The following is a 21,670-nucleotide window of genomic DNA, read 5'->3' as shown; positions in this document are numbered from 1 at the left end:
CCCTCCACTCAGCTCCCTCTCTCTCCTTCTCTCCCTCCACTCAGCTCCCTCTCCTTCTCTCCCTCCACTCAGCTCCCTCTCTCTCCTTCTCTCCCTCCACTCAGCTCCCTCTCTCTCCTTCCCTCCATCCACTCAGCTCCCTTTCGCTCCTTCCCTCCCGCTCTCCCTCGACTCAGCTCCCTCTCTCTCCTTCCCTCCCTCCTCAACTCCCTCCCTTCACTCAGCTCTCTCTTCCCCTCCCTCAGTCCGCACAGCACAGTAGAATTTAGCCCTCAGTCCTGCCAAGAACAACGAAAGAGAGAGGGAGAGACGAGACTGAGAGGGAGAAAGAAAAGAGAGGGAGAGACGAGACTGAGAGGGAGAAAGAAAAGAGAGGGAGAGACGAGACTGAGAGGGAGAAAGAAAAGAGTGAGAGGGTCAAGAACACTAACGGTACAGCCATCTGTCCAGAAGACTTCTCTGTTTTAACTTGTTTTAATGTTTGTAATACTAAGATGGCCGTCACCAGAGGGGAGAGTTTACCTCAGAACAAGACAACAGGAGGTCGTCACAAGAGGGGAGAGTTTACCTCTCAACAAGACAACAGGTGGCCGTCACCAGAGGGGAGAGTTTACCTCAGAACAAGACAACAGGTGGTTGTCACCAGAGGGGAGAGTTTACCTCAGAACAAGGCAACATGAGGCCATCACTTCCCTGTATTGTTAGGGGAGAGTTTACCTCTCAACTTGACAACAGGAGGCCATCACTTCCTTGTGTTGTTAGGGGAGAGTTTACCTCTCAACAAGGCAACATGAGGCCATCACTTCCTTGTGTTATTAGGGGAGAGTTTACCTCTCAACAAGACAACAGGAGGCCATCACTTCCCTGTGTTGTTAGGGGAGAGTTTACCTCTCAACAAGGCAACATGAGGCCATCACTTCCTTGTGTTTAGGGGAGAGTTTACCAACAAGGCAACATGAGGCCATCACTTCCTTGTGTTGTTAGGGGAGAGTTTAGTCCAGGCAACATGAGGCCATCACTTCCTTGTGTTAGCTGGCAACATGAGGCCATCACAGGCTGGCAACATGAGGCCATCACTTCCTTGTGTTATTAGCTGGTCCAGTCCAGGCTGCCATCACTTCCCTGTGTTTTAGCTGGTTAGTTTTTCCAGACTGCTCTCTCTGTTTAGCTGGTCAGTCCAGACTGCTCTCTCTGTTTAGCTGGTCAGTCCAGGCTGCTCTCTGTTTAGCTGGTCAGTCCAGACTGCTCTCTCTGTTTAGCTGGTCAGTCCAGACTGCTCTCTCTGTTTAGCTGGTCAGTCCAGGCTGCTCTCTCTCTGTTTAGCTGGTCAGTCCAGACTGCTCTCTCTGTTTAGCTGGTCAGTCCAGGCTGCTCTCTCTGTTTAGCTGGTCAGTCCAGACTGCTCTCTCTCTGTTTAGCTGGTCAGTCCAGGCTGCTCTCTCTGTTTAGCTGGTCAGTCCAGGCTGCTCTCTCTGTTTAGCTGGTCAGTCCAGGCTGCTCTCTCTGTTTAGCTGGTCAGTCCAGACTGCTCTCTCTCTGTTTAGCTGGTCAGTCCAGGCTGCTCTCTCTGTTTAGCTGGTCAGTCCAGGCTGCTCTCTCTCTGTTTAGCTGGTCAGTCCAGGCTGCTCTCTCTGTTTAGCTGGTCAATCCAGACTGCTCTCTCTGTTTAGCTGGTCAGTCCAGACTGCTCTCTCTCTGTTTAGCTGGTCAATCCAGACTGCTCTCTCTGTTTAGCTGGTCAGTCCAGGCTGCTCTCTCTCTGTTTAGCTGGTCAATCCAGACTGCTCTCTCTCTGTTTAGCTGGTCAGTCCAGGCTGCTCTCTCTCTGTTTAGCTGGTCAGCCAGGCTGCAGGCTGCAGGCTGCTCTCTCTCTGTTTAGCTGGTCAGTCCAGGCTGCTCTCTCTCTGTTTAGCTGGTCAGTCCAGGCTGCTCTCTCTCTGTTTAGCTGGTCAGTCCAGGCTGCTCTCTCTCTGTTTAGCTGGTCAGTCCAGACTGCTCTCTCTGTTTAGCTGGTCAGTCCAGACTGCTCTCTCTGTTTAGCTGGTCAGTCCAGACTGCTCTCTCTGTTTAGCTGGTCAGTCCAGACTGCTCTCTCTGTTTAGCTGGTCAGTACAGGCTGCTCTCTCTCTGTTTAGCTGGTCAATCCAGACTGCTCTCTCTCTGTTTAGCTGGTCAGTCCAGGCTGCTCTCTCTCTGTTTAGCTGGTCAATCCAGACTGCTCTCTCTCTGTTTAGCTGGTCAGTCCAGGCTGCTCTCTCTCTGTTTAGCTGGTCAGTCCAGGCTGCTCTCTCTCTGTTTAGCTGGTCAGTCCAGGCTGCTCTCTCTCTGTTTAGCTGGTCAGTCCAGGCTGCTCTCTCTCTGTTTAGCTGGTCAGTCCAGGCTGCTCTCTCTCTGTTTAGCTGGTCAGTCCAGACTGCTCTCTCTCTGTTTAGCTGGTCAGTCCAGGCTGCTCTGTCTCTGTTTAGCTGGTCAATCCAGACTGCTCTCTCTCTGTTTAGCTGGTCAGTCCAGGCTGCTCTCTCTCTCGCTCTCCTTAAAACCTTCTATGATTTATTTTCCTCTTCTCTACCTCATGCAGCCCATATACATTTAATGACCTTGCTGTAGGTAGGTTGTGGGCTACAAATCACATCTCTCCCTGTGAGAGGTAAACCATGATGAGATCTCGCTCGCTCTCGTCTCCCTCGCTCTGTTGTCTCCCTCGCTCTGTTGTCTTCCTCTCTCATTTCAATTTAAGGGCTTTATTGGCATGGGAAACATATGTTTACATTGCCAAAGCAAGTGAAATAGATAATAAACCATTTAAAAAATATATCAGTAAACATTACACTCTCAAAAGTTCCAAAAGAATGTCATATTCTGTGCAAATAGTTGAAGTACAAAAGGGAAAATAAATAAATATGGGTTGTATTTACAATGGTGTTTGTTCTTCACTGGTTGACCTTTTCTTGTGGCAACAGGTCACAAATCCTGCTGCTGTGTTGTCACACTGTGGTATTTCACCTAGTAGATATGGGAGTTTATTAAAATCGGGTTTGTTTTCAAATTCTTTGTGGATCTGTGTAATCTGAGGGAAATATGTCTCTCTAATATGGTCATACATTGGACAGGAGGTTAGGAAGTGCAGCTCAGTTTCCACCTCATTTTGTGGGCAGTGAGCACATAGCCTGTCTCCTCTTGAGAGCCATGTCTGCCTATGGCGGCCTTTCTCAATAGCAAGGCTATGCTCACTGAGTCTGTACATAGTCAAAGCTTTCCTTAAGTTTGGGTCACTCATAGTGGTCAGGTATTCTGCCACTGTGCCCAGTTGTTTGTTGTTTCCAATGTGTCAAGATATGATCTTTTTCTCATGATTTGGTTGGGTCTAGTTGTGTTGCTGCTGTAGGCCCTCCTTGGTTAGGGACAGAAGCACCAGATCATCAGCAAACAGTAGATATTTGACTTCAGATTCTAGTAGGGTGAGGCCGGGTGTGGCCAGGTGCTGCCCTCGCCAATTCGTTGATATATATGTTGAAGAGGGTGAGACTTAAGCTGCACCCTGTCTCACCCCACGGCCCTGTGGAAAGAAATGTTTGTTTTGCAATTTTAATCGCATACTTGTTGTTTGTGTACATGGATTTTATAATGTTTTTCCCCCAACACCACTTTCCATCAATTTGTCTAGTAGACCCTCATGCCAAATTGAGTCAAGCTTTTTTTGAAATGAAGCATTTGCCTTTGTTTTGGTTTGTTTGTTTGTCAATTAGGGTGTGCAGGGTGAATACGTGGTCTGCCGTACGGTAATTTTATAAAAATCCAATTTGACATTTGCTCAGTACATTGTTTTCATTGAGGAGATGTACGAGTCTGCTGTTAATGATAATGCAGAGGATTTTCCCAAGGTTGCTGTTGACGCATATCCCCCACGCTTGTTATTGGGGTCAAATTTGTCTCTACTTTTGTGGATTGGGGTGATCAGTCCTTGGTTCCAGATATTGGGGAAGATGCCAGAGCTAAGGATAATATTAAAGAGTTTTAGTATAGCCAATTGGAATTTGTTGTCTGTATATTTGATCATTTCATTAAGGATACCATCAACACCACAGGCCTTTTTGGGGCGGAGGGTTTGTATTTTGTCCTGTAGTTCATTCAATGTAATTGGAGAATCCAGTGGGTTCTGGGAGTCTTTAATAGATGATTCTAAAATGTTGTATTTGATCATGTGTATGTTTTTGCTGTTTGTTCTTTGTTATAGAGCCAATCAGATTGGAGAAGTGGTTTATCTCCATTTTGGATAGATAATTCTTCGTGTTTGTTTAGTGTTTTCCAATTTTCCCAGAAGTGGTTAGAGTCTATGGATTCTTCAATGACATCGAGTTTATTTCTGACGTCCTGTTCGTTCTTTTTCCATAGTGTATTTCTGTATTGTTTTAGAGAAAGAGAGCGAGGCGAGGGAGAATCACTATCTTTCTCTCGCTCTCTCTTCCTAAGGAGAGTTGTCACAGTACTTGGTGTTTGAGTGCCTCCTCTCGCCACCCCCTCACATCCTGCCAGGAGAAGGCTTGTCCTGAGCTCACCCTAACACCAGAGGGAGTGGCCCGATGGGGACAGACAAAGCAGGAAGCCTGTTCTCCTCCCCGGCCAATCCCGTGTCAGAGTGAAACGGCTGCTGCCAAATCAGCTCCCAGGGTTATGTGTTCCGTACACGCAGATTGGCTGCCTGTGTGGCTGCCTGTGTTCAAATCAAAATACACACCACACAGGGGTTGGCTAGTTGCCTGGAGACATGGGCCTAACCATACTCACCCTTTAGGAGGGTTTGTTTTTGTTCGTACTCCCCCTCATGAAGGTTATCATGACAACTGCAGAAGTATCACTGGGAAATGAATTGGCAATAGTGGTGGAATTACATTCACCGTTCTGGTGCTCTCCCTCTCTCTCTTTGTGGCTTAAAGTGTTTCAAGTGTCCGTCTGGTGTAGATTTGAGGGTTCTGTCATGTTGTTAGGATGAGTCATCCACAGCACAGAGCTGCCTGGCTGGGTGACTGCCTGGCTGGGTGACTGCCTGGCTGGGTGACTGCCTGGCTGGGTGACTGCTTGGCTGGGTGACTGCCTGGCTGGGTGACTGCCTGGCTGGGTGACTGCCTGGCTGGGTGACTGCCTGGCTGGGTGACTGCCTGGCTGGGTGACTGCCTGGCTGGGTGGGCTTTAGCAGAATCTTTTCATGGTGTCTCTGATACATGCTGTCACAATGCTGTCTCCCTGTTTCCAACCCCAGAAGGCATCCAATTACAAAACAGAACATATTCTGTTTCCAATCTCTGCTGTCTTTTTATTTAGTAAAATCATTTGTTTATAGTGTTAGCCGGCTATGCAATTTTAATTTTAATTTTTTAATCTATTGTGTGTTTGACATGGAAACCACCCCTGTCATATATTTAAGCAATGAGGCACGGGGGGGGGGGTGTATATGGCCAATATACCACAGCTAAGGGCTGTTCTTATGCACGACGCATTACGGAGTGCCCGGACAGACCTTAGCCCGGGTATATTGGCCGTATACCACAAATCCCTGAGGTGCCTTATTGCTATTATAAACTGGTTACCAACGTAATAAGAGCAGACAAAATAAAATGTTTTGTCATACCCGTGGTATACGGTCTGATATACCACAGCCGTCAGCCAATCAGCATTCAGGGCTGGAACTCCACATATCTGGAACTCCACATATGAAATCAAGACTGTCTGGAGTTCTAGTCTGATCAGTCATTCTAATCACTTTCCTTTCATGTTGATGTCTCTCACCTACACCCATCCCATTACCTGGCTGTTACCTCAGCCAGCCAGCCCAAGCCAGGTGAGAGGTCACAGTGGGGTCCCTGCCCGAGGGAGAGAGATGGGGAGGGAGATAGGGAGATGAAGGGAAAAGAGTGGGGGGGGGGGTAGTAGAGTACTATCTCTGCTCAAAAGTACTGCACTATATATGGACTAGGGCTCTGGTCTAAAGTACTGCACTATATATGGACTAGGGCTCTGGTCTAAAGTACTGCACTATATATGGACTAGGGCTCTGGTCTAAAGTACTGCACTATATATGGACTAGGGCTCTGGTCTAAAGTACTGCACTATATATGGACTACGGCTCTGGTCTAAAGTACTGCACTTTATAGGGACGAGGGTTCTGGTCTAAAGTACTGCACTATATAGGGACTAGGGTGCCATTTGGGACGTATATATAGTAGTGGTCTCAGAGGAAAGTGAGAGGGATTAAAGAGAGAAAGAGGAATCAGATCTCTCTGCCATCCCTCTTTCCCTGAGACCAGGAGAGGAGGATGCTATTTTTCTCTGAGATGTAGAAAGAAAGAGGCAGGGAGACTAAACAAGAGATGGAAAGAGAGGGAGGGAGAGCAAAATAGGAAGGGAGGGAGAGAGAACAAGAGCGAAGGAGAATGAGGGAGGGAGAGAAACAGTGAGAGAGGTGTACAGTACAAAGAGGCACTAGGTAGGTCGCCCCATGGGACTGTATTCTCTGCCTGGGAGGGACGCAGGCTGGAGGAGAGAGGGTGGGAAGGAGGCAGGCTGGAGGAGAGAGAGAGGGTGGGAGGGAGGGAGGCAGGCAGGCAGGCAGGCTGGAGGAGAGAGGGTGGGAGGGAGGGAGGCAGGCAGACTGGAGGGGAGAGAGCCATAGAGCGAGAGGGAGGGGGAATAGGGAGAGAGGGAAGCAGGCTGGAGGAGAGAGGGTGGGAGGGGGAATAGGGAGAGAGGGAAGCAGGCCAGCTCCGACCTTGAAAAGCCAAGTGGTGTGAAACACGTCTTTCTGGTTTAACGGGCTCAGTATACCACAAGGTCTGGTACCAGCACAGCTGATCAAGAGACCTCTCTCTCTCTCTCTCTCTCTCTCTCTCTCCTCTCCTCTCCTCTCCTCTCCTCTCCTCTCCTCTCCTCTCCTCTCCTCTCCTCTCCTCTCCTCTCCTCTCCTCTCTCTCTCTCTCTCCTCTCTCTCTCTCCTCTCTCTCTCTCTCTCTCTCTCCTCTCCTCTCCTCTCCTCTCCTCTCCTCTCCTCTCCTCTCCTCTCCTCTCCTCTCCTCTCCTCTCCTCTCCTCTCTTCTCTCCTCTCCTCTCCTCTCCTCTCCTCTCTCTCTCTCTCTCTCTCTCTCTCTCTCTCTCTCTCTCTCTCTCCTCTCCTCTCTCTCCTCTCTCTCTCTCCTCTCTCTCTCCTCTCTCCTCCCCCCCCTTTCTCTCTCTCCCCTCTCCTCTCCTCTCCTCTCCTCTCCTCTCCTCTCCTCTCCTCTCCTCTCCTCTCCTCTCCTCTCCTCTCCCTCCTCTCCTCCTCTCCTCTCCTCTCCTCTCCTCTCCTCTCCTCTCCTCTCCCTCTCTCTCTCTCCTCTCTCTCTCTCTCCTCTCTCCTCTCCCCTCTCCCCTCTCTCTCTCTCTCTTTCTCTCTCTCTGTTTTCTCTTCCTCTTTTCTTCCTATTTTCTCCTGCTAAGATTTGATCAACTGTGGCAGCAGACACGCCTATAGACCAGTCTCGCTATCGTGTTGTGTTCACCCTGTTGTGGCACACGCTTCTTTTATCTGCTGTTGGAGAAAACACAGACCACAACAACATCAAGCAGCTCCCTTGTTAGGAATAAACAGACAGGCAGAGTCAGATCACAGTGACTGGGACCTATAGTTGTGATGTAGTGACAGGTGGTAGTAGTAGGTCTAGGCTATATGTTAAGTAATAACTGGTTTAGGCTAGGGGTAACTAGTAGTAGAACAATGATTCCAAGCACCACCCTCCTTTTGAAGCTTCCAGTCTGATCTCCAGCCTTGTCCTCGTCAACACTCACACCTGTGTTAACGAGAGAATCACTGACATGATGTCAGCTGGTCCTTTTGTGGCAGGTCTGAAATGCAGTGGACATTTTTATTTTGTATTTTTTACCTTTATTTTACTAGGCAAGTCAGTTAAGAACAAATTCTTATTTTCAATGACGGCCTAGGAACAGCGGGATAACTGCCTATTCAGGGGCAGAACGACAGATTTGTACCTTGTCAGCTCGGGGATTCGAACTTGCAACCTTTCGGTTACTAGTCCAACGCTCTAACCACTAGGCTACCCTGCCGGATTCTGTGGAACTGGATTCAGTTCATTTGCATGGCAAAGAGGGATTTTGCAAATAATTGCAATTCATCTGATTTCTCTTCATAACATTCTGGAGTATATGCAAATTACCATCATACAGACTGAGGCAGCAGACTTTGTAAAAATTAATATTTGAGTCATTCTCAAAACTTTTGGCCACGACTGTATGTTATGTAATAACTAGCAACAGGTCTAGGCTAGGCTATATGTTATGTAATAACTAGTAACAGGTCTAGGCTAGGCTATATGTTATGTAATAACTAGCAACAGGTCTAGGCTAGGCTATATGTTATGTAATAACTAGTAACAGGTCTAGGCTAGGCTATATGTTATGTAATAACTAGTAACAGGTCTAGGCTATATGTTATGTAATAACTAGCAACAGGTCTAGGCTAGGCTATATGTTATGTAATAACTAGTAACAGGTCTAGGCTATATGTTATGTAATAACTAGTAACAGGTCTAGGCTAGGCTATATGTTATGTAATAACTAGTAACAGGTCTAGGCTATATGTTATGTAATAACTAGTAACAGATCTAGGCTATATGTTATGTAATAACTAGTAACAGATCTAGGCTATATGTTATGTAATAACTAGTAACAGATCTAGGCTATATGTTATGTAATAACTAGTAACAGGTCTAGGCTATATGTTATGTAATAACTAGTAACAGGTCTAGGCTAGGCTATATGTTATGTAATAACTAGCAACAGGTCTAGGCTAGGCTATATGTTATGTTATGTAATAACTAGTAACAGGTCTAGGCTAGGCTATATGTTATGTTATGTAATAACTAGTAACAGGGCTAGGCTATATGTTATGTAATAACTAGTAACAGGGCTAGGCTATATGTTATGTAATAACTAGTAACAGGGCTAGGCTATATGTTATGTAATAACTAGTAACAGGTCTAGGCTATATGTTATGTAATAACTAGTAACAGGTCTAGGCTATATGTTATGTAATAACTAGTAACAGGTCTAGGCTATATGTTATGTAATAACTAGTAACAGGGCTAGGCTATATGTTATGTAATAACTAGTAACAGATCTAGGCTAGGCTATATGTTATGTAATAACTAGTAACAGATCTAGGCTAGGCTATATGATATGTAATAACTAGTAACAGGTCTAGGCCATATGATATGTAATAACTAGTAACAGGTCTAGGCCATATGTTATGTAATAACTAGTAACAGGTCTAGGCTAGGCTATATGTTATGTAATATCTAGTAACAGGTCTAGTCTAGGCTATATGTTATGTAATGACTAGTAACAGGTCTAGGCTATATGTTATGTAATAACTAGTAACAGGTCTAGGCTATATGTTATGTAATAACTAGTAACAGGTCTAGGCTAGGCTATATGTTATGTAATAACTAGCAACAGGTCTAGGCTAGGCTATATGTTATGTTATGTAATAACTAGATACAGATCTAGGCTAGGCTGTATGTTATGTCATAACTAGCAACAGGGCTAGGCTAGGCTATATGTTATGTAATAACTAGCAACAAGGCTAGGCTACATGTTATGTCATAACTAGTAACAGGTCTAGGCTAGGCTAAATGTTATGTCATAACTAGCAACAAGGCTAGGCTACATGTTATGTCATAACTAGCAACAGGGCTAGGCTAAATGTTATGTCATAACTAGCAACAGGGCTAGGCTAGGCTAAATGTTATGTAATAACTAGCAACAGGGCTAGGCTAAATGTTATGTCATAACTAGCAACAGGGCTAGGCTAGGCTAAATGTTATGTCATAACTAGCAACAGGGCTAGGCTAAATGTTATGTAATAACTAGCAACAGGGCTAGGCTAAATGTTATGTCATAACTAGCAACAGGGCTAGGCTAGGCTAAATGTTATGTCATAACTAGCAACAGGGCTAGGCTAAATGTTATGTCATAACTAGCAACAGGGCTAGGCTAAATGTTATGTCATAACTAGCAACAGGGCTAGGCTAAATGTTATGTCATAACTAGCAACAAGGCTAGGCTGTATGTTATGTCATAACTAGCAACAGGGCTAGGCTAGGCTAAATGTTATGTCATAACTAGCAACAGGGCTAGGCTAGGCTATATGTTATGTCATAACTAGCAACAAGGCTAGGCTGTATGTTATGTCATAACTAGCAACAGGGCTTGGCTAGGCTAAATGTTATGTCATAACTAGCAACAGGTCTAGGCTAGGCTAAATGTTATGTCATAACTAGCAACAGGTCTAGGCTAGGCCAAATGTTATGTCATAACTAGCAACAGGTCTAGGCTAGGCCAAATGTTATGTCATAACTAGCAACAGGTCTAGGCTAGGCTAAATGTTATGTCATAACTAGCAACAGGGCTAGGCTAGGCTAAATGTTATGTCACAACTAGCAACAGGGCTAGGCTAGGCTAAATGTTATGTCACAACTAGCAACAGGGCTAGGCTAGGCTAAATGTTATGTCACAACTAGCAACAGGGCTAGGCTAAATGTTATGTCATAACTAGCAACAGGGCTAGGCTAGGCTAAATGTTATGTCATAACTAGCAACAGGGCTAGGCTAGGCTAAATGTTATGTCACAACTAGCAACAGGGCTAGGCTGGCTAAATGTTATGTCACAACTAGCAACAGGGCTAGGCTAAATGTTATGTCATAACTAGCAACAGGGCTAGGCTAAATGTTATGTCATAACTAGCAACAGGGCTAGGCTGTATGTTATGTCATAACTAGCAACAGGGCTAGGCTGTATGTTATGTCATAACTAGCAACAGGGCTGATGAAACCCTCTGTAATGGCTGACCATGCAGTGCAGTGACGTACCTCGTAATAGACTTCTCTTACTAAGAGAGGCATATCATATCCTGACCTGGCCATCCGGAGTTATGTAGCTATCTGCTGATCAGAGAGGGAGATAGGAGCAGAGGAAGAGTGATGGAAAGGAGGGAGAGTTGGTGAGACAGAGACCCAGGTCTAAGAGGATAAAGGGTTTGTTGTGGATTTGTGCTGTGTGTGTCCACGCATGCTGACGAGGGATCTGGGCAGATCTGCGGGTAGGCCTAATACCCTGGCTGGCCTTGGGCTGCTGGGGCTGTGAGTCATGTAGCGAGAGGGGGGAGAGGGAGTGGTGGAGGGATGAGGGGAAACAATAGTGAAGGAAAAGGGGAGGAGTAGTTTGTTTGGCTGGCTGCTCTAGGGGTCTCAGTTCAGCCAGTCTAGGCTGGCTGCTCTGCTCTAGGGGTCTCAGTTCAGTCTGTCTAGGCTGGCTGCTCTGGGGGTCTCAGTTCAGTCAGTCTAGGCTGGCTGCTCTGGGGGTCTCAGTTCAGTCAGTCTAGGCTGGCTGCTCTGCTCTGGGGGTCTCAGGGTATTGGGAGAGTTAAGGGAGCTGTTGGTTTGGATGTATCTATGTTTTCACTATTCAACGTGGCCCTACTTTCTGTAGCTGTACACTATCAGACGGTTAACTCTGTTCTGCTCTGGGGCCTCAGGGTGGAGAGGAAAATAAATGGTAGAGGGAGAGAGATGCAGAAGGAGTAGTGTGTTTAGATATATCTGAGTTTGGAGTAGACAATATCAGATGTTATGGTTGAGACTTGACTGGTTACCCGGGGGCCTCACAGGGGGAGAGGGGTACAGTAGTGTGTTTAGATGACTGAGGGACTCACAGGGGGAGAGGGGTACAGTAGTGTGTTTAGATGACTGGGGGCCTCACAGGGGAGAGGGGTACAGTAGTGTGTTTAGATGACTGAGGGACTCACAGGGGGAGAGGGGTACAGTAGTGTGTTTAGATGACTGGGGCGCCTCACATGGGGAGAGGGGTACAGTAGTGTGTTTAGATGACTGGGGCGCCTCACATGGGGAGAGAGGTAAAGTAGTGTGTTTTGATGACTGGCTGCCTGGGGGCCTCACAGGGGGAGAGAGGTACAGTAGTGTGTTTAGATGACTGGGCGCCTCACATGGGGAGAGAGGTAAAGTAGTGTGTTTTGATGACTGGCTGCCTGGGGGCCTCACAGGGGAGAGAGGTACAGTAGTGTGTTTAGATGACTGGGGGCCTCACATGGGGAGAGAGGTACAGTAGTGTGTTTAGGTGACTGGGGGCCTCACAGGGGGAGAGGGGTACAGTAGTGTGTTTAGATGACTGGGGGCCTCACAGGGGGAGAGGGGTACAGTAGTGTGTTTAGATGACTGGGGACTCACAGGGGGAGAGGGGTACAGTAGTGTGTTTAGATGACTGGGGGGGGGCCTCACAGGGGAGAGGGGTACAGTAGTGTGTTTAGATGACTGAGGGACTCACAGGGGGAGAGGGGTACAGTAGTGTGTTTAGATGACTGGGGGCGCCTCACATGGGGAGAGGGGTACAGTAGTGTGTTTAGATGACTGGGGGCGCCTCACATGGGGAGAGAGGTAAAGTTGTGTTTTGATGACTGGCTGCCTGGGGGCCTCACAGGGGGAGAGGGTACAGTAGTGTGTTTAGATGACTGGGGGCCTCACATGGGGAGAGGGTAAAGTAGTGTGTTTTGATGACTGGCTGCCTGGGGGCCTCACAGGGGGAGAGGGGGCCTCAGTAGTGTGTTTAGATGACTGGGGGCCTCACAGGGGAGAGAGGTACAGTAGTGTGTTTAGATGACTGGGGGCCTCACAGGGGAGAGGGGTACAGTAGTGTGTTTAGATGACTGGGGGCCTCACAGGGGGAGAGGGGTACAGTAGTGTGTTTTGACTGGGGGCCTCATGACTGGGGGCCTCACAGGGGGAGAGAGGGGTACAGTAGTGTGTTTAGATGACTGGGGGCCTCACAGGGGAGAGGGGTACAGTAGTGTGTTTAGATGACTGGGGGCCTCACAGGGGAGAGGGGTACAGTAGTGTGTTTAGATGACTGGGGGCCTCACATGGGGAGAGGGGTACAGTAGTGTGTTTAGATGACTGGGGGCCTCACATGGGGAGAGGGGTACAGTAGTGTGTTTTGATGACTGGGGGCCTCACAGGGGAGAGGGGTACAGTAGTGTGTTTAGATGACTGGGGGGGGCCTCACAGGGGGAGAGGGGTACAGTAGTGTGTTTAGATGACTGGGCGCCTCACATGGGGAGAGAGGGGTACAGTAGTGTGTTTTGATGACTGGGGGGGGCCTCACAGGGGGAGAGGGGTACAGTAGTGTGTTTAGATGACTGGGGGCCTCACAGGGGAGAGGGGTACAGTAGTGTGTTTAGATGACTGGGGGCCTCACAGGGGGAGAGGGGTACAGTAGTGTGTTTTGATGACTGGGGGCCTCACAGGGGAGAGGGGTACAGTAGTGTGTTTTGATGACTGGGGGCCTCACAGGGGGAGAGGGGTACAGTAGTGTGTTTTGATGACTGGGGGCCTCACAGGGGGAGAGGGGTACAGTAGTGTGTTTTGATGATGACTGGGGGCCTCACAGGGGGAGAGGGTACAGTAGTGTGTTTTGATGACTGGGGGCCTCACAGGGGGAGAGGGGTACAGTAGTGTGTTTAGATGACTGGGGGCCTCACATGGGGAGAGAGGTACAGTAGTGTGTTTAGATGACTGGTTACCCGGGGCCTCACAGGGGGAGAGGGGTACAGTAGTGTGTTTTGATGACTGGGGGCCTCACATGGGGAGAGGGGTACAGTAGTGTGTTTAGATGACTGGGGGCCTCACAGGGGGAGAGGGGTACAGTAGTGTGTTTAGATGACTGGGGGCCTCACATGGGGAGAGGGGTACAGTAGTGTGTTTTGATGACTGGGGGCCTCACAGGGGGAGAGGGGTACAGTAGTGTGTTTTGATGACTGGGGGCCTCACAGGGGGAGAGGGGTACAGTAGTGTGTTTTGATGACTGGGGGCCTCACAGGGGAGAGGGGTACAGTAGTGTGTTTTGATGACTGGGGGCCTCACAGGGGGAGAGGGGTACAGTAGTGTGTTTTGATGACTGGGGGCCTCACAGGGGGAGAGGGGTACAGTAGTGTGTTTTGATGACTGGGGGCCTCACAGGGGGAGAGGGGTACAGTAGTGTGTTTTGATGACTGGGGGCCTCACAGGGGAGAGGGGTACAGTAGTGTGTTTTGATGACTGGGGGCCTCACAGGGGGAGAGGGGTACAGTAGTGTGTTTTGATGACTGGGGGCCTCACAGGGGGAGAGGGGTACAGTAGTGTGTTTTGATGACTGGGGGCCTCACAGGGGGAGAGGGGTACAGTAGTGTGTTTTGATGACTGAGGGCCTCACAGGGGAGAGGGGTACAGTAGTGTGTTTAGATGACTGGGGGCCTCACATGGGGAGAGGGGTACAGTAGTGTGTTTTGATGACTGGGGGGGCTCACAGGGGAGAGGGGTACAGTAGTGTGTTTTGATGACTGGGGGCCTCACAGGGGGAGAGGGGTACAGTAGTGTGTTTTGATGACTGGGGGCCTCACAGGGGGAGAGGGGTACAGTAGTGTGTTTTGATGACTGGGGGCCTCACAGGGGAGAGGGGTACAGTAGTGTGTTTAGATGACTGGGGGCCTCACAGGGGGAGAGGGGTACAGTAGTGTGTTTTGATGACTGGGGGCCTCACAGGGGGAGAGGGGTACAGTAGTGTGTTTTGATGACTGGGGGCCTCACAGGGGAGAGGGGTACAGTAGTGTGTTTTGATGACTGGGGGCCTCACAGGGGAGAGGGGTACAGTAGTGTGTTTTGATGACTGGGGGCCTCACAGGGGGAGGGGGTACAGTAGTGTGTTTTGATGACTGGGGGCCTCACAGGGGAGAGGGTACAGTAGTGTGTTTTGATGACTGGGGGCCTCACAGGGGGAGAGGGGTACAGTAGTGTGTTTAGATGACTGGGGGCCTCACAGGTGGAGAGGGGTACAGTAGTGTGTTTTGATGACTGGGGGCCTCACAGGGGGAGAGGGGTACAGTAGTGTGTTTAGGTGTGTCTGTGGTATTTACATATTTCACATATTCCTGGTGTATCAGACGTTATGGGAATGTGGCTGGCTGGTTGGCTGCTCAGCTCTGCTCTCTCTCGGTGAGGGAGAGGAGGAATTAGGTTGTTTTGGATGTATCCATGTATTAGACTGTGCCTGGCTGGCTTCTCACGGTGTTGGCGGCTCCACGCCGCTCCTCGTCTTGGTGGGTTTCCTTGTCTGTCTGCAGTCTGCGGCAGGCAAGAAATCCCAGAGGAAAGAACCTTTATCGGCCATCCATTCCCTTTAACTAACACACACCCGCAGGGGCGCAGTGGGCATCCAGATGCAATCTGTGTCTGTCTCTGTCTCTGCTTGCATCTCTCTCACCTGTGAGTGAGTCCATTATCCTAAAACAGAGTGTGCCCAGAGCAAGCCGCCCAGGAGAAGAGACCAGACAGGAGGGATGGCTACTACTCAGAGGTGTGTGTCCTCATGGATAATGAAGCTCATCTCATTCTCATCAGGATGAAGATCATATCTGGTCTATATTATGTGTTGTGTTCATGGAAACACGTTTGGCCTGGAAACAAGGGAGGCACCCATGCTTAATGTACACACAGTTTGGACTGGGCCATTCATTTGTTGGCCTTATTTAAATAGGATTAATCCTATACAAGCCCTGCTCAGATACTTCTGTCCCACACACATCAATCCACTATTTGCAACCACATAATTGATTGCAATTATGTAACAATATTCATTGAATATTAAAGTTTTTTTTTTACCCAGTCTGAGGGAATAGCAGTCTACTAGTCCAGGCCCAGTGACCTTGTGTGACCTTGTGTCTGAACTCGTGTTCTCCCCAGTGATAGATGATGGTGTGTATTGTAGACAGGGGGCCTGTGAGAGGTCAATTCCCCAAACAGTCAGTTGGTGTACAGAGTCTGGCTCTACACTGGTTTCTCTCTCTCTCTCTCCTCTCTCTCTCTCTGACAGATTCACTCCACTGACACCCAAGGACACTACTTCTCCTCATCCTCTTTCCCCGTTGTCCTTTTACTTCCTGGCCACTACAGTAAACTCCCTCACCTTCCCCCTTGACTCACCCTTCGCTGGCCCCTCCATTGTGACTTGTTGCCATAAATGGAACAGAGAGGACTAGGATCCACACACACACACACACACACACACACACACACACACACACACACACACACACACACACACACACACACACACACACACACACACACAGCAGAAAGGAGAAAACAGGCTACTTCAGTCCTTTACACACTCACACTGGTGTCTTGCTCCCTCAGGGCAGGAAAAACAGCACCAGACACCACTACACACACACACACACACACACACACACACACACACACACCCTCTCGTCTCGAAGACGTCCTCTGTGAAGTCTCCAAACATGATTAAACGCTGCAGCCCTGTGAGGACCTCCACCGCTGGCTTCAATTTAGGATAACTGATCTTAACAGCCTGCAGTAAGGATAGGATAGGATAGGATAGGATAGGGAGGGAGGGGGGGTTGGCACAATTACCATATAACCCACGATTACGGATGAAGAAAATAAAATAACCGTCATAACGGTTTATATGTTTATTTTGGCGGGGGAACGAACAGCTGGCAGGAGGGCGGAGGGAAGGATGGAGGGAACACGTCTCACATCTGCTCAACAGTCTCCTGTCAGACAGGAATTGCCCACTTCCAGCTCCACGCATCACAACCTGAAGCACAAGTGCAGCACGCATGATGTGTTTGGCATATGACTGTCCCCTACTAAAAACAAAGATTTGTCGACCGAAAGTAGTCTGTTCTTTCGACCAATCGATTGGTTGAAATTGTTAAACGTGTATTTTTCCAAATATAGAGACAGCCTGTGTTTTAATAAATCATTGAGCTTGTCTGATGCTTTAAGCTTACGGTTTGATGCCTCAAGAGGGCGCCAGAGATCTAGATAACCAGAAAGAAATAAACACTTAACCTGACATAACTCCTCCCTCTCCTGCTGACTTTCTCAGATTCTGCCATTACACTCCTGAAGTTGCCTGTAATTGGATACATGAGGAGTTGGCACCCTTTCTTATGTTGAATGCCAGTCTATCTTATCAGTTCTACCGATCTGCGTGTTCGTTATGGTTCAGATGCACATTTTCGTAAAAGTTTAATTTAATTTATAATAACGTCTTCATATCTCAATCATTGTCATGTGGTTAATCAACCTTCTATCCAAATCTAAATGAAAATTATACAAACCTAAAGAGTTAATTATATTGCCAACTGTGTTAAAATAGCCTACATAAAGCCAACAAATAAAAAAAAATTTTTTATTTATTTATTTCACCTTTATTTAACCAGGTAGGCTAGTTGAGAACAAGTTCTCATTTGCAACTGCGACCTGGCCAAGATAAAGCATAGCAGTGTGAACAGACAACACAGAGTTACACATGGAGTAAACAATTAACAAGTCAATAACACAGTAGAAAAAAAAGAGAGTCTATATACATTGTGTGCAAAAGGCATGAGGAGGTAGGTGAATAATTACAATTTTGCAGATTAACACTGGAGTGATAAATGATTAGATGGTCATGTACAGGTAGAGATATTGGTGTGCAAAAGAGCAGAAAAGTAAATAAATATAAACAGTATGGGGATGAGGTAGGTAAAATTGGGTAGGCTATTTACCGATAGACTATGTACAGCTGCAGCGAACGGTTAGCTGCTCAGCCTGCAGGTAGAAAATCTACTATAAATCACGTTGGCTACAAATGTAGCCAATGAACTTGAAACATTGTATAAACTATTAGGTTGGATCCAGCACTTGTGAACTTGCAGCGCTGTATAGAATATTCTGGGCCCTCAGTTTCCCCAGCAGTGAGCTCAGGACAGACACAGCTGTAGGCTATTTGCACATAAGAAGCCGTGCTTGACTTGGGCACCTCACACTGCTGTTATTACTCTTATAGAATATTAACTCACAGGTATTGTGGAGCTCAAGCACCTAAATACAAACGGTACCAGAAACCAAAATGAGTTCCGGCACCTAATTCAGTCCAAGTCCAGCACTGATAAGAAGTAATCAGGTAGGCCTATTTTATGACATTTCCACTGGATCAGAGCATGACATTTTTCACTTTCACGCTGAGTGGTTATCGAAAGGGAGAGGGCTTGAAATATTTTTCAGGTAGCCTATAGGCCTAGTTACATTTCTGTGTCCTTACTCAACACTGACAGGAGCGCTCGAAACAAAAGACAATGACTAAATTGACAACTTGTAAATGGAATGAAATGAACCAAAACTTGTTTCTCACAAGTGTAGAATAGGTTGTGCACCTCTGCAAACAGGGTGTCCACTCCTACAATGAGAATGGGAAGACTGGAACAATATTGAATGCACTCAAATAATTACCAGAAAATAAATTTGATATTTTTACCCCTTTTTCTCCCCAATTTTGAGGTATCAAATTGGTAGTAACAGTCTTGTCTCAATGCTGCAACTCCCGTACGGCCTCGGGAGAGGGGACGGTCGAGAGCCAAGCGTCCTCCGAAACACGACCCTGCCAAGCCACACTGCTTCTTGACACACAGCTCGCTTAACCAGGAAGCCAGCCGCACCAACGTGTCAGACGAAACACCGTATAACTGGCGACCGCGTCAGCGTGCATGCGCCCGGCCCGCCACAAGGAATCGCTAGAGCGCGATGAGACAAGGACATCCCGGCTGGCCAAACCCTCCCCTAAACCGGACGAAGCTGGGCCAATTGTGCGTCACCTCATGACTCTCCTGGTCGCGTCCGGCTGCAACACAGCCCGGGATCAAACCCGGATCTGTAGTGACTTAGATCACTGGACCACTCAGGAGGCAGTAGATAGAAATGATATGAAGGAAGGGTAAATGTACTGCTGGTGATACACTGTATGTCATGGAGAAGTGATTTACACTAACAATCAAATGCTAACAAGTCACACAATGCAGTTGTTAGGAGAGAGGTGCATGGTCCATCAGACTGTATTGACCACGCAGCATTTACGGTGATCTGGCCTCAGCATCCGTCAGAACAGTCATACTTCTTGTGCATCACAGAGCAGTGCAGAGCTGTTGTCCAGGAAGTGAGTTTGTGTTTATACAGGATGTACCGCCCCCAACTACTGTCAATGTGGAGCTCTACAGAGCCCTCCGTATTGTACCAACGTTTGGGAGGGGCATGGTGATGTGGTACAGTGCTGGATTTAACCTCTGCATGTCTCTGGAGGCTCTACAATTGCATCACACCCTGCATATGGAGCTTCCCACCACGTTTTCGGATCAAGCATTAATTGGCTTTTAGTCCAGGCCTCCTGCAATGGATTCATTCACTGAAATGGGTGCATATGTTTTATATATAAAACAATCGACCAGTCGACTAATTGGGGCCCTAGTTTGGTAATATGATTGACTGTAATATGTCCCTGTACACTTTGTTAACACTGTGAAAAGACACAGACCTCTAGTAGAGGATCATGTTTAGAAACAGATGATCTATTAACTGTCTGAAGAAGATGTTCCTCTGACACTATCTAACGTTCAGACAGATGGACTGCTCCAGGAGAAACTGGCCTTATGATGAACTCTCTCTTTAGCCCTGAGGATATTCTGTGGTGATAAGAATGGCTGGGCTGTAGTAGCTGTATTAGAGAGGGTTGTAAGTGAATCGGGAGGATGTTTGGGACATTGAGACTAGCAGTGATCTGCTCCTCCTCGTGTCGTCTTATTACCATGTTAGAGAAGGAGGACTGTGACCCTAGGGCCTACGGTCCAGAGACAGACAGGAGGGGGGTTTGTGGTTCTCTGTGGCTCTGAAGCTGCTATAAAACCTCTGTTCTTTCCTTCCTTCCTTTCAGCAGATGTACTTAGATCTGTGGGAACAAAGTGAGACAGTGAAGGAGACCGGGATGCACTTCTAGCTATTCAACAGGGCTTGTTACTACTGGGTGACAGCTGTACTGTGTAAAACAGGTTAGCTAGCACTACCAGCTCTTTGAATGGCTGCTCTCTGTGTCTCAGAATAGGAATAGCTACAACTGTCGGATCTAGAAGCACAAGCATTTCACTACACTCGCAATAACATCTGCTAACCATGTGTATGTGACCAATAAAATTGTATTTTATTTGAATGGTAACTACTCTGATGTTATTGCACTAGCAGGTCATGTGCAGTTGTGGAATCTCATTCTCCTGACAGTCAGCCCCTCACTGGATATATTGTGACTGTCTCTCTCTGTCCTGACAGTCAGCCCCTCACTGGGTCTATTGTGACTGTCTCTCTCTGTCCTGACAGTCACTGGGTCTATTGTGACTGTCTCTCTCTGTCCTGACAGTCACTGGGTCTATTGTGACTGTCTCTCTCTGTCCTGACAGTCAGCCCCTCACTGGGTCTATTGTGACTGTCTCTCTCTGTCCTGACAGTCACTGGGTCTATTGTGACTGTCTCTCTGTCCTGACAGTCAGCCCCTCACTGGGTCTATTGTGACTGTCTCTCTCTGTCCTGATAGTCACTGGGTCTATTGTGACTGTCTCTCTGTCCTGACTGTCACTGGGTCTACTCGTAATGGTGTAGAATCAGAACGAGGGGAAGGAGAGGCTGTTGAAGAGGAGAGCTGCAGTATTACTTGGCTCCAGTGTGGGGGGGGGTTTACAAGCAGCAGGTAGTCTGTAATCCCCCCCCCAGTACCAGAGTAGTGTCTGATCTCCCAGTATCATTACTGTACAGCATCAGCTTTCACACTACTGATACTGCTGTAACATCAGATGTCCTCATGAAGTAGTGCTCTGTACATGGCCCAGCCTTCACACCAACACACACTTCATCTCCCTGGTTAGGGGTCGGACATCAGTCCTCAGGTGAACGAGTACTGTACGTATTCAGTTCAACTGACTTGAACGTTTTTGTCTCGACCTCAACACTCCAGTGGACTGATCTTACTGACTGGTCTTACTGACTGGTTTACTGACTGGTCTTACTGACTGGTCTTCTGACTGTTTACTGACTGGTCTTACTGACTGGTCTTCTGACTGGTCTTACTGACTGGTCTTCTGACTGGTCTTCTGACTGGTCTTACTGACTGGTCTTACTGACTGGTCTTACTGACTGGTCTTACTGACTGGTCTTCTGACTGGTTTTACTGACTGGTCTTCTGACTGTTTACTGACTGGTCTTACTGACTGGTCTTCTGACTGGTCTTACTGACTGGTCTTGCTGACTGGTCTTACTGACTGGTCTTGCTGACTGGTCTTACTGACTGGTCTTCTGACTGGTCTTCTGACTGCTGTTTACTGACTGGTCTTACTGACTGGTCTTACTGCCTGGTTTTACTGACTGGTCTTACTGACTGGTCTTCTGACTGTTTACTGACTGGTCTTCTGACTGTTTACTGACTGGTCTTCTGACTGTTTACTGACTGGTCTTCTGACTGTTTACTGACTGGTCTTACTGACCGTTTTACTGACTGGTCTTACTGACCATTTTACTGACTGGTCTTCTGACTGTTTACTGACTGGTTTTACTGACCGTTTTACTGACCATTTTACTGACTGGTTTTACTGACCGTTTTACTGACTGTTTACTGACTGGTCTTACTGACTGGTTTTACTGACCGTTTTACTGACCATTTTACTGTGCTCTACTATGTGTTCTAGGTAAAGAGAAC

At 47.6% G+C, this 21,670-nt stretch overlaps 1 protein-coding gene across 1 annotated transcript in view; it reads left to right on the top strand.

Annotated features, from left to right (window-relative positions):
• Positions 1-21,670, top strand: part of LOC112261877 (lysine-specific demethylase RSBN1L) — a 64,327-nt gene that overhangs the window by 22,266 nt on the left and 20,391 nt on the right. Inside the window, exon 4 of the mRNA XM_042314419.1 lies at positions 21,660-21,670. This exon is cut by the window's right edge and continues 127 nt beyond it. Within this exon, the coding sequence (XP_042170353.1) occupies positions 21,660-21,670 (11 nt within the window). The remainder of the gene's footprint in view (positions 1-21,659) is intronic.

The sequence above is a fragment of the Oncorhynchus tshawytscha genome, unplaced genomic scaffold (genome assembly GCF_018296145.1).
Source record: "Oncorhynchus tshawytscha isolate Ot180627B unplaced genomic scaffold, Otsh_v2.0 Un_contig_4583_pilon_pilon, whole genome shotgun sequence".
Taxonomy (NCBI): domain Eukaryota; kingdom Metazoa; phylum Chordata; class Actinopteri; order Salmoniformes; family Salmonidae; genus Oncorhynchus; species Oncorhynchus tshawytscha.
Note: the sequence above shows the minus strand (reverse complement) of the source record. Positions and strands in the feature narration are given on the sequence as shown.